Source organism: Ursus americanus, chromosome 14 (assembly GCF_024610735.1).
Source record: "Ursus americanus isolate L20-20 chromosome 14, mUrsAme1.1.p, whole genome shotgun sequence".
NCBI lineage: Eukaryota > Metazoa > Chordata > Mammalia > Carnivora > Ursidae > Ursus > Ursus americanus.
In genome coordinates, this window is record NC_142140.1 from 32161193 (window position 1) to 32176560 (window position 15368).

A 15368-nucleotide genomic window follows, 5' to 3' on the forward strand; every position below is an offset into this window, starting at 1 on the left:
CCATCTTATAATCTAGTTAACAGCTTGACATATATTAAGGAAAGGAATGGGAAACAAAATCAAAAGTTTGAATTGAGTCCACATTTTTGAGGGCCTCAGGTATACAATTAAGCATTTCAGACTTTATTCTGTAGTATGGTATAGCCTTCTAAAAGCAGAAGAAGAACAAAGCTGTAACAGAATAATATTCTGGAGGCAGTGGGGTGGCAGCATACGGTGGCCAGAAGTGGAGGCTAGTGTGATGCTCTAACTGGACAACAGAAACAAGCAGGAGCCGGGAAAGGAGACAAATGACCTGAACGACTACAGGCAAAGAAGACACAAGATTCAGAAACAATGCCAGGATTCTGAGCTAGTGTATGGGAGAATGATGGAACAATAAAAGAAATTGGGAAGTCTGTAGAATGCTCTAGTTTGAAGGGGAAACTAAGCTTTGTACAGAGTAATTTTAAGGGGCTTGAGGACAAGGGAAAGCATATAAAACAGCTGCTGTCAGGAACTTAATTGAAAAGGGTTCTTAAGCCTAGTTTCCAAAAGAACAACCAAGGCTTTTAAAAAATAGGTATGTTCAGTCCCCACACCTTGCAAATCTCCTTAGGACTAAAGAGTGGGATTCAGACATCTGCAGTTTCAAAAGTTCTGCAGATAATTGTGGTACAGATAATTCCTGGGTCAAGAATCCACTTTTTAAAAGAACAAAAGAAGACTGCCACGCTATCAGAAAGATTCTCTTAGTCACCCCAGCAAATCTGGCACAGCCTGTGCTGAATTAGCTTTGTGATTTTCCCTAGCAGCTAGAAAGTGGAAGAAAGTAAAGCTTCTGGTCAAAGTTACCAAAAGCTAGGAATGAACAAGGACAGCAAAGCCAAAAGTCAAAGGGTAGTTTAGAAGTTAGTAAGAGTAACTTTGAAATGGCCAATGATAAGTTCCAAAGGATAGACAGGTAAAGGAGCCTGGGGCTGAAGCTACTATGAAAGAGGGGCAAACTTAATGGCAAGAAAAGATGGTACAAATGATTGGCAAAGGTTTTAGTAATAATAAAAGTACCTGGCCTTGAGATGAGAACTCTGTATACACTCTATCAATGTTCACATAGAACATATGCTGCAATGTGAGCACTGAACATCATGCCATAAACCTTGAAGTAGGCAGTAGTACCATGAGTTCCATTTTATTAGATGAGCAAATTAAAGTTTAGATAGGTTAAGAAGAGGTAACTGAGTCACAGCAAAATAAAAAGGGTGGTAGAGAACAAGAAGGTTACCAGTTTCCAACCCTCATCTTAAGCTTTCAGATTAGAAGAAAGGTTGTCAAAACCTTAGTTGAGACAAGATGGTAGAAAGAACTTTTGTAACATGGTAGAGGAAGATTCATAAGACATTTTAAAATTTATTCAACCAGTATGTGTCAGGTTGAGTGTGGAGATTCTACAGTGAAGACATACACACTGGTTGCTCTTGTACAGCTGATGGGTTAGTGAGGGAGGCAAACACATAAAGGGGAGTGCAGAGTGCAACGGGGACATGGAAACGCACTTTTCCAGCCTAGAAAAGTTTCTAGCCAAAGGGAAAAAGCATGTGCAAGGGCTTGAAGACCAGAAAAGACAAGATCTATTGTGGGAGGTAAAAGTAACCGAGGGCAGTTTGAGCACAATGCAAAAGGAAGATACCACTGACTTTGCTCATAATAAGCCCCTTATTCATAGCAGCTTACCCAGGAACAGATATTTGTGAAGTGGACCTCAGTGATGAACTGACTGGAGTTTTTTTTTTTTTTTTTAAGGGAGTTTATTATAGCATCCCAATTCTTTTTTTTTTTTTTTAAGATTTTATCTATTTATTTGACAGAGAGAGAGACAGCCAGCGAGAGAGGGAACACAAGCAGAGGGAGAGGGAGAGGAAGAAGCAGGTTCTCAGCAGAGGAACCTGATGTGGGGCTTGATCCCAGGACCCCAGGATCACGCCCTGAGCCAAAGGCAGACGCTTAATGACTGAGCCACCCAGGCGCCCCGAACTGACTGGAGTTATATGTCAAGTTTATAGAACTAACTGGTTCCAAGCTTTGTAGCAGAGGATTACTGTAATATGTAACCCAGGAAACTCATGCCCTGTCTGAGCAGTTTGTGGGCTTGGGAACAGAGGAATAGATAGCATTAGGTTCCTAAAGCCCCCATTCCAGGAGGATCTGATAGGTTGGCTTTCTCTCTTCCTCACTTCCTTAAAAAGAAAAATCTATTAGAATGTCATCCTATTTGTTTACAATGATATTTTACATCTATACAGCAGGTTATTTGTACAGTACTAACCAGGGAGTTTTCTCCCTGGAGTCACACTATGTGGAAAGCCAAACAACAAAATCAGCTTGTTTTAGAGAGGTTAGAGAAGAGTCACTAATATGAATGGATATGCTCAATGACATCAGGTTCCTATCACCTTTTTAACAAAATCATGATTATATACATATACAAAAAGCCATTTTTATATAGTATACATTCTTTTTTGAAATTCCCTTTTACACATAATTTCACCTAAATACATAAATGACACAGATAGTGGAAGGTTTTTAATTGCAGTCTTATTAGCCCCACCCTTTTTTATTTGGCTCCCTCTTCTCCTTTACTCCTCTCTTCTACCCCACTCCAGGATGATTCACAGTAATGACCTAGTATGCATCCTTCCATGCTTTTTTCCCCATGGTCCATATACGAACACATACATGTATGTGTACATTTATAGGGATTGGTGAGACTTTTTAAAATAATGAAATTATTAATAGTAATTCTTTCCTCAAGAGTATATCTTACAGAAATCCCTGCAATTCATATAATCCTAATTTATTCTTTTTAATAGCTACACAATGGGTAATTTTAAAATTATGCTTCCTTTGTTTTTTGTTCTATGCACAGTGATGCAAAAAAAATCCTTTCATACATCCTCACGAACTATTTTTTGTCATTTCAAGTGTCTAATTTTATATCCTTACTATAAATATATTCAAAAGCACTATGTAGTACTGTTTTGTATTAATTCATGCTTTATGTAAATAGTATTGTAGCACACACATCCATCTGTAATTTGCTTGAGATACTGTTTTGAGATTTATCCTTAGTGATATATGTAAATTTAGTTCATACATTTTTACACCTGCATAGTATTTGTGCTACTTTTATTCTATTTTATTTATTTATTTACTTATTTTTATTTATTTTTTTAGACAGCGAGCACAAGTGTGTGGGGGTGGGGAGGGAGAGAGAGAGAGAAAGAATCTTTTTTTTTTTTTTAAAGATTTTATTCATTTGTCAGAGAGAACGAGAACACAAGCAGGGGGAGCAGCAAGCAAAGGGAGAAGCAAGCCCCCTGCTGAGCAAGGAGGCCAAAGCAGGACTTGATCCCAGGACCTTGGGATCATGACCTGAGCCAAAGGCAGACGCTTAACGAACTGAGCTACCCAGGTGTTCCAAAAGCAAGAACCTTAAGCAGGGTCCATACCCTGCACGGAGCCCGACACAGGGCTCGACCTCACGACCCTGAGATCATGACCTGAGCCAAAATCAAGAATCAGACACCAAAAGGAGCCACCCGGGTGCCCCTTTTTATTCTAATTAGAATTCTTATTTTATTTAGTTTTTTTCTATTCATCCTATTTATTTAGAATTTTTATTAGGAAACTCCTAAACTTGATCAAATGCCTTTTCTTTTCTTTCTTTCTTTTTTTTTTTTTTTTTTTTGTTTCCAGAGTTTGGGCTTTATTTTGCAGTACAGAAATCATTTGGAGACATTTTGAGACAGACACCACTGAAGTGGAGGCTTTGTCAAATCGATACTGCAATGTAGCTTGGCCCACTGAAGAAGCCACATCTAGAATACAAAAGAAGCTTCTACATTTACCTGGTTTATGATAGGTTTCTTTCCTTTTGCTCTCATCAATTTTATAAGACTGAACACAGGCTTCCTCCAAAATGACTCTCACAGTCTGGTGTTGGGTTAGAATTTTAGGCCCACATAACCCCAACTTGTACCTGTGTTACGTGGGCACTCATAATACTTGACAGGACACAAAATGTAAAGGTGCAGGGAAAATGTGGGGATTCTGTCCCACATTGTGAGATATTCAATTCCTAATTTCTTTAATGTCAAGAGGACAGATGGCACGAAAAATTGTACTGATCCAGCTTTTTTTTTTCATGGTTGTATTTTACTTTATTTATTTATTTATTTATTTATTTATTTATTTATTTATAATAATTTGTACTGATTTATTTATTTATTTATAATAATTTGTACTGATCCAGCTCTCGAGCGGCAGAAGCACACGACTACAAAGGCTACGAGGCTACACTGATTAAAAGATACAAATACTGTATCAAGTGCTCTGTAACAGTGTCACAATGTTTTTTTTGTTTTTTGTTTTTTGTTTTTTAAAGATCTTATTTATTTATTCGACAGAGATGGAGACAGCCAGTGAGAGAGGGAACACAAGCAGGGGGAATGGGAGAGGAAGAAGCAGGCTCATAGCAGAGGAGCCTGATGTGGGGCTCGATCCCACAACGCCGGGATCACGCCCTGAGCCGAAGGCAGACGCTTAACCTCTGTGCCACCCAGGCGCCCCCACAATGTTTTTTTTAAAACTGATCCTTCACTGGGGGGAAAAAAGCCAGTACTGGTTAAACTGAACAGAATATGGTAACTGCCAATTCTGAAGAGCCACTCTATGAAAACCAGTTAATACATGATATTAGAAAGAGAAGGAATATTTACTGGTACAGTGCTTGGCAATCTCAGTTTTGATTACAAAGGCAGGGCTTACAACATTGATTTCAAAATTATTTATTTATTTATTTATTTACTTGAGAGAGAGAGAGAGAGAGAGTAAGCAAGAGAGAACACAGGCCGGGGGAGGGGCAGAGGGAGATGATGGAGCAGACTTTCCACTGAGCAGGGAGCCTGATGCCGGACTTGATCCCAGGACCATGGGATCAATAATATTGATTTTATACAGTATACATAATACGCCAAAAGTTAAGTTTGTCCTAATTAGATAATAAAATGTACTGCTGTTAGTCTTCCCCATAGATGTCATTTTTCTTATGTTCATTTCCTCAAAGTCAAACTGAGATTCGGTCATCCTCTTACAGATGTCTTTAACGTCATCAAAAGTTGTTCCAAAGTGAGTTGTAGCATTCTATGTGCAGAAAATAAAGATCTGGCTTTCTGTTCCCGAGCCTTTTGGTACAAGGAGGTCACTAATGCTAACAAATTTCTGTTCAATCAGTTCCAAAACCTGCAAAGCTGGTCTGATTTCTATGGTGATATACTTCCCTTGTGCTGTCACATTGAATACGGAGGAGATCATGCAGACACAGATATCTGACTTCTGACTGACTTAGTTCTGGGGAATGATGATCTGGCAGGAACTGGCGCCATCGGTGTTTTTGAGGGGTGGCTGAGGATGCAGATAACTCTAATCACCTGGCCCACTTTTTCTCCCTGGTCTTTTACTTAGCTGGGATCACAAACGAGCTGCTTACAGTAAGGAACCTCTCCTTCAGATTTCACACCAATCACTCTTCCATTTTGCACAATGATTTCTTCAATCAGTTAGTGAGCATGTAGGCACCATCATACCCAGCACTTAGCCCTACAAATTCCAGGCTAAGTTCTCCAAGACCATAGAGTGGATAAAGGTATGGGCTTTTGCAATATCTTGCCAGAGACCTGTTGTAAGTTTAATCGTCTTAATGGTTTCACAGCTTGATTGGTCTAAATAGTCATCCGTTCTTTTTTTTTTTTTTTTAAGATTTTTTAATTTATTTGTTTAGAGAAAGAGCGAGTGAGTGAGAGCATAAGCAGGGCTGGAGGGTCAGAAGAAAGAGAAGCAGACTCCCTGCTGAGCAGGATGCCCAACACAGGGCTCAATCCCACTGCTGGGATCATGACCTAAGCGGAAGGCAGATGCTTAACTGACTGAGCCACCCAGGTGCCCCAAATAGTCACAGATTTCATAAAATGCCAGGGGATGGCCAGTAAAATCTATGACATCTTGTCCCAAGTCAAATTTCTTGTACACCTCCCGAACTGCAGTCTTCTTAGGATCAATAACCTCAAAAGTTCTGGATCTTTTTCATCAAAGCTGGCAACATACACTAGGAATTTTCTGAAACGATGTTTTTCAAACAGTCCCATTAAGCTAGATGCCAGGGCTTCTGCTTCAATGGAAAGAACCTTGTAGATTTTTCTTCCCTTATAGACAAAGCTCCCTTCAGTCACTTTGAAAACCAGATAGCAACTGACCTCTGTATAAAGCAGCATTTTAACCAGCTGACCATTGACCATAAGGAACTTGGGAATTGAGCCAACATTCCAGTCTCTTCCTCTCCCCATTGATGGTAGTGGTACTCCTGGCATTTTAAATCTTTTGTATAAATCTTCCAGAGGTGTTATAGATGAACTTTCTCCTCCATAGTATGAGTTTCTATCCATGTGAAGAACTTTCTTTCCATTCACTGACATTATACCTGACAGGATATATTCAGTCAGGCTGGTGCCCAGTAGGAGGACCTTGTACTCCTCATTCATAGCGAGGGAGGGTGAGGACCTAAGCCCTAAGAAAGGAGAAAGCACCGGGACTCTAGGGGCCAGAGGCTATAGGGCCAACCTGAAGAACAGGGGAAATGCTCAGGCTGGCCTGACGGAAAAGGGAAGCCAGGGCTAGAGGTAAAAGGGAGCTGGAGAGGAGGAAGGCTGGATGCCATGTCAGATGAGAAGAGAAGGATCAAATTTCTTTTCAATACCTACTGGTTATAAAGTAACATGTTTTTCATGTAACATTTTTAGTTTGTGGATGATGTTAATAGATTTCCCCAATACTGAATCATTCTTGCATTCCTAGAATAAAACCTACTTTGTTTAGTCTAGCTTCATTTCTGAAGTTAATTTACTAATACCTTAATCAGAATTGTTCATCTATTGTCACAAGTGAAATTAGTGCTGGTTTTCTATTTTTGAACTGTATCTTTATCAGAATTTGGCATTAATGATACGTTGCTGGCTTCTCTCAAGGATTTTGACAGCTTTCCACCTTTATGCATGTTTGAATTATTTAAATAACTGGATTTATCTGCTTTTAAAAATAAGAACATATTCAGCTATGAATGCCTCTGTTTCTGGTCAATCTTTAATAACTTCTTGGTCTCTTTTAAGGAAATCAATTTACTCAAGGTTTTTACCTCTTGGGATAATTTTGCTAGGACAACAATTTACTTTGGCTTTTTTCTTTGTCATAGGTTGGCATGTACTAGTTTCTCAAAATTCTTTTAGCATATCCTGTATCTGTGTTTATGTCTCCTTTCTCATTCCTTATCTTGTATATTTTTTTAACCTAATAAGGGAGTCAAGGCTTATGAATTACCTGTTTTATTGTTTGCTGGTTTGCTGGATAATTTTCAAAGAACCAGCATTTGGTTTGTTTATCCCTTCTATAGTTTTTTGCTTATTTCATTAATTTCTGCTTTGCATTTCCCAGTTCCTTTTCTAATTTCTCCTAAATGCTAAGTTCCTTCATTGTCCTTTTTCCTTAGTACAGAGGGAATTTAAGATTATAAATTTTTGAGTAAAGGATTTACTGTATTTTGGTATAAAAGTCTCCTTTCCTTTCCTTTCCTTATAGTTTAAAATTCCTCTTTTGATTTCTTCTTTGAACCAGGGGTTAACCTGTAGTGTTGTATAATTTCAGTAGGATTTTCCAAGTGGTATAAAGCTTATCATAGTACTGTTTAGCATAGGACAAAGTCTAACTTTTTCACGGTATATGCTTAAACAGGTAGTCCTCAGCTAGTAATAGAGCTGTATCCCAAGGACCCAGGTATATGTCAACTTTTTGAAGGCAATAAATATCAAAAGAAACAACATTTTAAATGATGAAGAAATTTTTCTTTACTTAAGTTTCCTTAAAGTTGGCATAAAAGATAGTTAAATATTCAAAGAAGCCTGCAAGAATCTAATGTTGCTAAAATAATAGTGCACTAATAATAACCCTGAATTTCAGGATTGTCCTCTTAGCTTCCTACAGCATATTCTAAAGAGTGTCTCACAGCTAGATGGGAAAGAAGAGTGGGAAGGAGCTCGGAAAGAGCTGCATTCTAGAACAGTCACCTCCCTGGAGATCTGCATATATGTTAGCATATTAAAGACTCTCTGAGAAGCCCTGTTTACTTTTGGTTAACTAAGCATTTCCTAAGTGTATCTGACAACCTCATTCTTTTATTGATTAACACCTATTAATTCTCTTTGGGAAATGCAAACAAAGAAGACAGACATTCCTTAGAGAAAACATGTAATCAAATTCTCTGTCTTCTCTGTGGGTTATTCACAGCTGGCACTCAGTAAGTGTTTGCTGAATGACTTGGTACCAGAGGTGGTGTAATGCGACAACAGATGCTACAGGGTCCAACATGGCCGTTCTTAGTATGGTCATACGTTAAGGTGAGCTCTCTTAGTAAGGAGTACTCAATATTTTGCATCAAAATACAAACTTTCTATTTTGCAATTGTAAATGGGGATCCCTAAGAGTATGACCCTACCCAAATTCAAACACCAAAATCTAACTCCCTGAGAAGGCCATCAAAACCCGGTAAAAATTATACTGCAGTTGCAACAACCAGTGAAAAGTATATAAACATACATGCACATACACAGTAGCAGCACCACCGCCCACCCACCCTCATCCCCACATCTACCGCACAAAATGTCACGTACTGATAACTTAGGGCATAGCCAGATCAAAGTATGTTCAGAGAAGCAAAAGGAGAAACCTGTCAACTGGTTCCATTGTCCATATTAAACTAAGACAACAGAATTGCACACTTTCGGTTCCTATTCATTTAGTTTTATGATCCAGCCATATAATTTCATGGTCATAAAGCAGACAGTGAAGCAGGTAAACCCAGGAAGCTTTAGATTGTAAAATTGACAATCTACATTTATTTAGCTAAAGAACTTCTATTTTCAAAAACTGTGAGATGTAAAATTTTATATCTTGATAGGTATATTAACTGCTTACAGAACTTTGATTCTGTTTGGGACAACAACGTATGCACAACTGGAAGGGATAAATCATAATTGACCTATGACAATCATGGATCTTCTGATCCCTTCTGCCAGGTAAGTAACTTCCCAGGCTGCTGCTTCTTTTTTTTTTAAAGATTTCATTTATTTATTTGCCAGAGACAGAGACAGCCAGCGAGAGAGGGAACACAGGCAGGGGGAGTGGAAGAGGAAGAAGCAGGCTCCCAGCGGAGGAGCCTGATGTGGAGCTCCATCCCAGAACTCTGGGATCACGCCCTGAGCCAAAGGCAGATGCTTAACGACTGAGCCACCCATGCGCCCCATCCCAGGCTTCTTTGTAGCCATAGATAGGTATGTATGTGGCCACCGAGACAAGAGGAGTGTAAATCTGCTGAGAGAATTCTACAAAAGACTAAGCTTTCAACATAAAAAAAAAAGAGCCATACAGGGACATTTTGTCCCCACCTGGCAGTTCTTGCCAAGTACTCTGGCGTAAGGAAAATAAGGCCTGGGGCTGCAGCCATCCCTTTTTAACCATGAGGCAACAAGCAAAAACCTAAGAAAAGCAAAGGCATAAGAAACCAACATGTTAAGGACAGTAAGACCCTGGATTCCCGAAAACATCACTGAATCAAGTGAACAAAGTCTGGACCTACCCTCCTGTATTCTTGTTAACAATAAATATCCATATAGTTTAAGCTCCCGTTGGTTGGGTATGCTGTCACTGCAGCCAACCGTTTCCTAAACTAGCACAGGAGTGTCCTATATTTTCATACCGTGATGAAAAATATAAATCACTTATAAACATTTCAGAATTTAAAACTTTAGAAAAGCAATAGGGGAAGTAAGAGGCTTTTACTTTTTTACTGCACATAATGCTGTACTTAAATATTTTTACAAACATAAAATGTTCTATAACATTAAACAGAATTTTTTTTAAACTTAAAAAGACAAATAACAGGAAAAATCGATCCATACCCGTACCTTTCCGTGTGTTCTCCGTTACATCTACCCCAAACTGGATAATATCACCAGAAAGAATTTCACATGGTGGACTTTCTTCAGAGCCTCGACTCAATCTCTGGCTATTTATAAAGGTACCGTTACTACTTTTAGTGTCTTGGAGATAAAACTGAAAGAAAAAAAAAAAAAGAACAAAGATTAATGCTAATAATTCCAAACCTACTTTAAGAAAAAGGACTTCCACCTTTGCAAACTACTATAGGGGGATTTTTTCCCCTATAAATTCAAACCACTTGTTTCAGCTAAGACTCTCCTTTAATATATAGGAAATTAGAACCTGGACACCAAGTGATTTTAAATCCAGCTAGACAAAATGGTGCAATCACTTTGGAAAACAGTTTATAAAGTCCTCAAAATGTTAAACAAAAAGTTAGCATATGACCCAGCAATTCTACTCCAAGGTACATATGCAAGAGAACTGAAAACATATGTCCTCACAAAAACTTGTACACGAACTTCACAGCAGCATTATTCATAATAGCCAAAAAGTGAAAGCAAATTAAATGTCCATCAACTGATGCATAGGTAAACAAAATGCAGTGTATTCATATTATATTATGTTATTTGGCAATATGAAGCACTGATTCATGCTACAACATGGATGAACCTTTAAAATATTACACTAAAAAGTTAGTCACAAAAGATCATATACTATATAATTTCATTTATATGAAATATCCAGAATAAGCAATTCCATAGAGACAAAAAGCACATTTGTGGTTGCAAGGGGTTGAGATACCAGGGGAAGAACAGTAAAGGGGCGGGAGAATGGTGGTGGAGAGTGAGGGGTGGAGAATGATTGCTAATGGATACAGGTTTCTTTTGGGGGTGAGTAAAATGTTCTAAAAATTAAGTAATAGTGACGGTTACATAGCTTTGTGAATGTACTAAAATCCAATGAATGGTACACTTTAAAAGGGTGGATTTTTTTTTAAAGATTTTTATTTATTTATTTGACACAGAGAGGGAGAGAGCACATGAGCGAGGGGCAGAAGGAGAAGCAGACTCCCCGCTGAGCAAGGAGCCCAATGCGGGGCTCAATCCCAGGACCCTGGGATCATGACCTGAGCCAAAGGCAGATGCTTAACCGGCTGAGCCACCCAGGCACCCCAAGGGTGAATTTTATAATATGTGAATTATATCTCAATAAAGCTGTTATTAAAAAGAAAACCACAGAATTTTAATTCTATTTTTCCATCTCACTCTGTAATCTTGTTCCTAGGATATCTGAGTTAAATCAAAGGAAGTGTTTATTCCACAAGTGAGGACAATCAGTTTTAGGTAACACTTATAATTAATAGCTATCAGCTAACTAACATACTTGGTATCAGGAATTACATATCTTCAGTAAATTCTTTGTAATAAAGCAGACTGGAGACACTAGGAACTAAAATACCTGAATCAGCTATGAAGCTACTATTTCCTGGCCTCTTAAACTTGCCTTTCATCACTTGGGTAATTTCCCTCTTTAAAAAGGGGAGGGGTAGCAAGAGGCACAGAAAGCCTACCTATTTATCACCTACCTATTATGAAAGAAATTAGGAACAATTGGGATCATGCACAACAGACTTACTAGGAAGAGAACAACCAATAAAAAAAGATGTACCTTTCTTTTTGCATTTTTCTACACTCTCCAGCCCTGCTTATTCTAGCAACATATTTTCACTGAATTCCTTCCTAAGGAAGAAAGGAAAGAAAAAACTAATATTTATTAAAATATATGTTATACCACGAAGCCCTCATTTAATCTTAACATTAAAGCTATGATACAGATATTATTTCCATTTGTAAATGAGAAAAATGAGGCACAGGCAAGTATCTTCCAAAGGTCACAGTGCTAGGAGCAAGGATTCATATAATAGAATTGAAAGGGCCATTTTTTCCCCATTACTTCACACTGACCTTTATGTTTCATTTATCTTTTACTCCTCCCACAAACTCTTTTCCAAAATGAAACACAGCGAAAGAATATACAACTTGAAGAAAATATGAAAATGGCATTTCTTTTCATTAATTCCTAGGTGACAATTTAAAGGACACCAGGCTGTCTATAAATGACTTAGTCTCTGTTTGTAACTCAAAAGAAAACAACTGTTACTTTGGCTAGCAGTCTGTATACTTAATTATAGAACATTAATGATGAAAACTGTGTTGATAATTTACAAGTCCATTTGAAATTTACAGGCCTTACCATTTCACACCAGGGAGAGAAACACAGGTAATACACTCAAATAGGAACACTTATGCTCATAATTTTTTTCTACCCTGGAACACTGTATAGGGGAATTTGGTTTTTATTTCTCAATGAACATATTCACGGGAAATGTGGCAGTATCTGGATTCCAGCTTGGTCATTTGTAGTACCGTGTGCCTTGACAAGCCAAATAAAGGGATTATACTAGATTTACAGTGGTTTTCAAACTTCGAGTTCTGATCCATTAGTGTGTTACAAAGTCATTTAGTAGTCTGTGGCTAGCATTTTGATTTAAACCTTAAAAAGAACAGAATAGAAAAAGAATATATGAAATGAATTTCAGTACTGTTAGCAAATTATGGAAAACAAAAAGGTGTGTGTTTCAACACCTCTTACATAGCTCTTACATAATACTACAACCACAAATCTTCAAATTAAAAAAATTGAAAGTCAACATTAACCCAGGCTCTTTTCACTCTGACACATCTGTTATCACTGTCCGAAGAGAGCCTCCGTTTAGTGTGAACCTATCATTTACGGTAGTTGTTCACCCTTTCTCTGCTCTCAACCTGCTAATGGCTTCCAAACACTTTAGAATAAAACCTAAAGTTCTTACCATTATAGCCTATAAGGCCCTACATGATCTTGCTCTTGGTTCCCTCTCCAAACTCATTAACTTCCACTACCTTCTATTTTCATCCCTCTCAGCCACACTAACCTCCATTCACCCACCTGAGCCTCCACACTTATGAACAGCTAGACCACATTAGTCTACTTCCCTGCAAACTATTTTCATTGATACGATTTAACCTTCTGTCCATGGCTGTTTTGAAAGATTGATATTAAAAGTGATGTTTCTGCATCTTCTATGAAACGATCTGCTATTATTCAGTCTAAATTGTACAGAAGCTATTCTATGTACAGTTTAGGTTCCTGAAGGTATTAAAGAAGTCAATTTGTTTGCAAGGGACTGTGCTTACAGTCCCTGGATGGGATTTCCCGTAAGTAGATATGTTAGCTGGTCCTTTTTCACTTTTAAACCAGAAATATTTTTCTCCTCTATGATAAGCCTTCTTCTATCAGGCTTCCTTTTTTTTTTTTTTTTTCCTTAAAAGAGATCAGTTTTGGCTACTCCAAAAATTTTTTTCAAATCCTGCTGAAGCTTTAAGTATCTTTATTTCCCAGTAGTGTAAGGAATGCCCAAGTAGCCCTAGTGTTTGCACTGGGCACCAGGCACTCACTTTGAGCAGGTGTTTATGTAGCCCTGAATGTATAAAATCCTCAGTAGCTTGTGGCCAAAGTTCAATTTATACTCTTTTCAGACTTAATCTCTGATTAACCCCTTGTTTTCCCCTAAATAAATGCTAAGCTCCCAGAAATCTGACATTGATAGCTGTCCTTGAATTAAACGGTTCTCCCTGCCCCATCACTTTTCCCCAACTCTTGTTGATTCTGATTACTTTCAATGACACAGGCACTATATTCCACGTGTTGCATGATTTGCTCTTTGGCCTTCAAAAAGTTCTTGTTATTCATTCCATAAACAAATACATTTTGCATCACTTTCAACTTTGCTAAAATCTGTAAATACTTTTATTTCCACTATTATGATAAACTACTTTTTCCTAACCCTTTCTACACTGATAGGTTTTGCAATATCCAAACACATTTGAATCAGAACAAAGCACTATATAGTAGACATGCCATAGCCCAGGGGCCAGAAACTCTAAACCCATACAGAGGAGTTTTAAAAATGTGAACACGGGCGCCTGGGTGGCTCAGTCGTTAAGCGTCTGCCTTTGGCTCAGGGCGTGATCCCAGAGTCCTGGGATCAAGCCCCACATCAGGCTCCTCTGCTGGGTGCCTGCTTCTTCCTCTCCCACTCCCCCTGCTTGTGTTCCCTCTCTCACTGGCTGTCTCTCTCTCTCTGTCAAATAAATAAATAAATAAAATCTTTTAAAAAATAAATTAATTAAAAATAAAAATGTGAACACAGAATGGATTATGGATTCTAGATGGCAGATACTATGTCACAGATTTTTAATCTACCTACCACCTAAAACCAAACAGACTGACTAAAATAGCAAAACCAAAATCCCATGCATAATATTAACAACAAAAGCAGGTGACAAAGTATCCACACGAACCTCAAGAGTGAGTGAGGAAAACTTATAAAGAGCCAGCAGACATACATGAAACCAGCACCTGAACAGGAGGATGTGTAGGGAAGCAATGGCGCATTTGAGGGACTTGAGGAGAACATCAAAATAGTCATTAGGTATTCACTGGACAGTGTGATGGCCAATTTGAGAGGAGAAGCTGAAAATGGAAAAGGTTTATTAGCCCAGTCCAATAACAAGTGAGCATGAGTTGTTCTGAAAAAGACTGGAGCAGTCTGAGTCATATAAATTCTTAAAACTAACCTACCAACAAAAACTGCCTTCCAAGATAGGGCTACATGGTGCGGGAAGTTGCTGTATGTGGAACCAAAATTGAGCAAGGCAGGGACGACAGAGACAAAGAAAAGATCCAGATAAAAATGGAGAAGGGAAAAGGAAGCCATCATATTTTTTAATATTTTACAAAAACAACAGGAGAGGGAGCTCTGTGACATTAGAAAAGTTCTCCTGAACTGTGACCCCCTTCTAAAAGTTCAGGAAAACAAATTCCACATAAAAATGAGCAACAAAAAAAATATCAAAGTCCCATCCCACACAGTTATTTTAAGAAAAATGAGACTAAAGAACAGAATAACATCCCTACAGATAATGAATGGCAGACCTTGAGAGGAAATCAAAATTATAACATGCTATTTCAAAACAACCTAAAAGACATTAAGAAAATAATTTAAGACATGAAAAAGAAATATAAATCACAATTACAAAACTTCAGAAAAGGTGAAAGAACTCAAAAGAAAAGAAAAAGAATAATTTCAGAAATGAACATAAAATTAGAAGGACACAAGTGACTAACTATAATGATCCATTAAGAGAAATAAAAGGTGAAAAGGAGGAAATTTATAAAAATCAAAAAGAAATGAAGAAAGTGACATCAGCAAAACAGCAGAGTAGGTAGCTCCAAGTTCCCAT

At 38.0% G+C, this 15368-nt stretch overlaps 1 protein-coding gene and 1 pseudogene across 40 annotated transcripts in view; both read right to left on the reverse strand.

Annotated features, from left to right (window-relative positions):
- SLMAP (sarcolemma associated protein) overlaps positions 1–15368 on the reverse strand; it is a 142775-nt gene that overhangs the window by 72418 nt on the left and 54989 nt on the right. For 22 of the 40 annotated variants that reach the window (XM_045807444.2, XM_045807445.2, XM_045807435.2 and 19 more), the window contains exon 2: positions 10047–10194. In XM_045807444.2, coding sequence (XP_045663400.1) covers positions 10047–10194 — 148 coding nt within the window. Of the gene's footprint in view, positions 1–10040; positions 10195–15368 lie in introns of all 40 variants that reach the window. The other 18 variants (XM_045807434.2, XM_087866933.1, XM_045807425.2 and 15 more) reach the window with 1 other exon arrangement.
- LOC123798791 (rab GDP dissociation inhibitor beta-like) lies at positions 1805–8691 on the reverse strand (annotated as a pseudogene).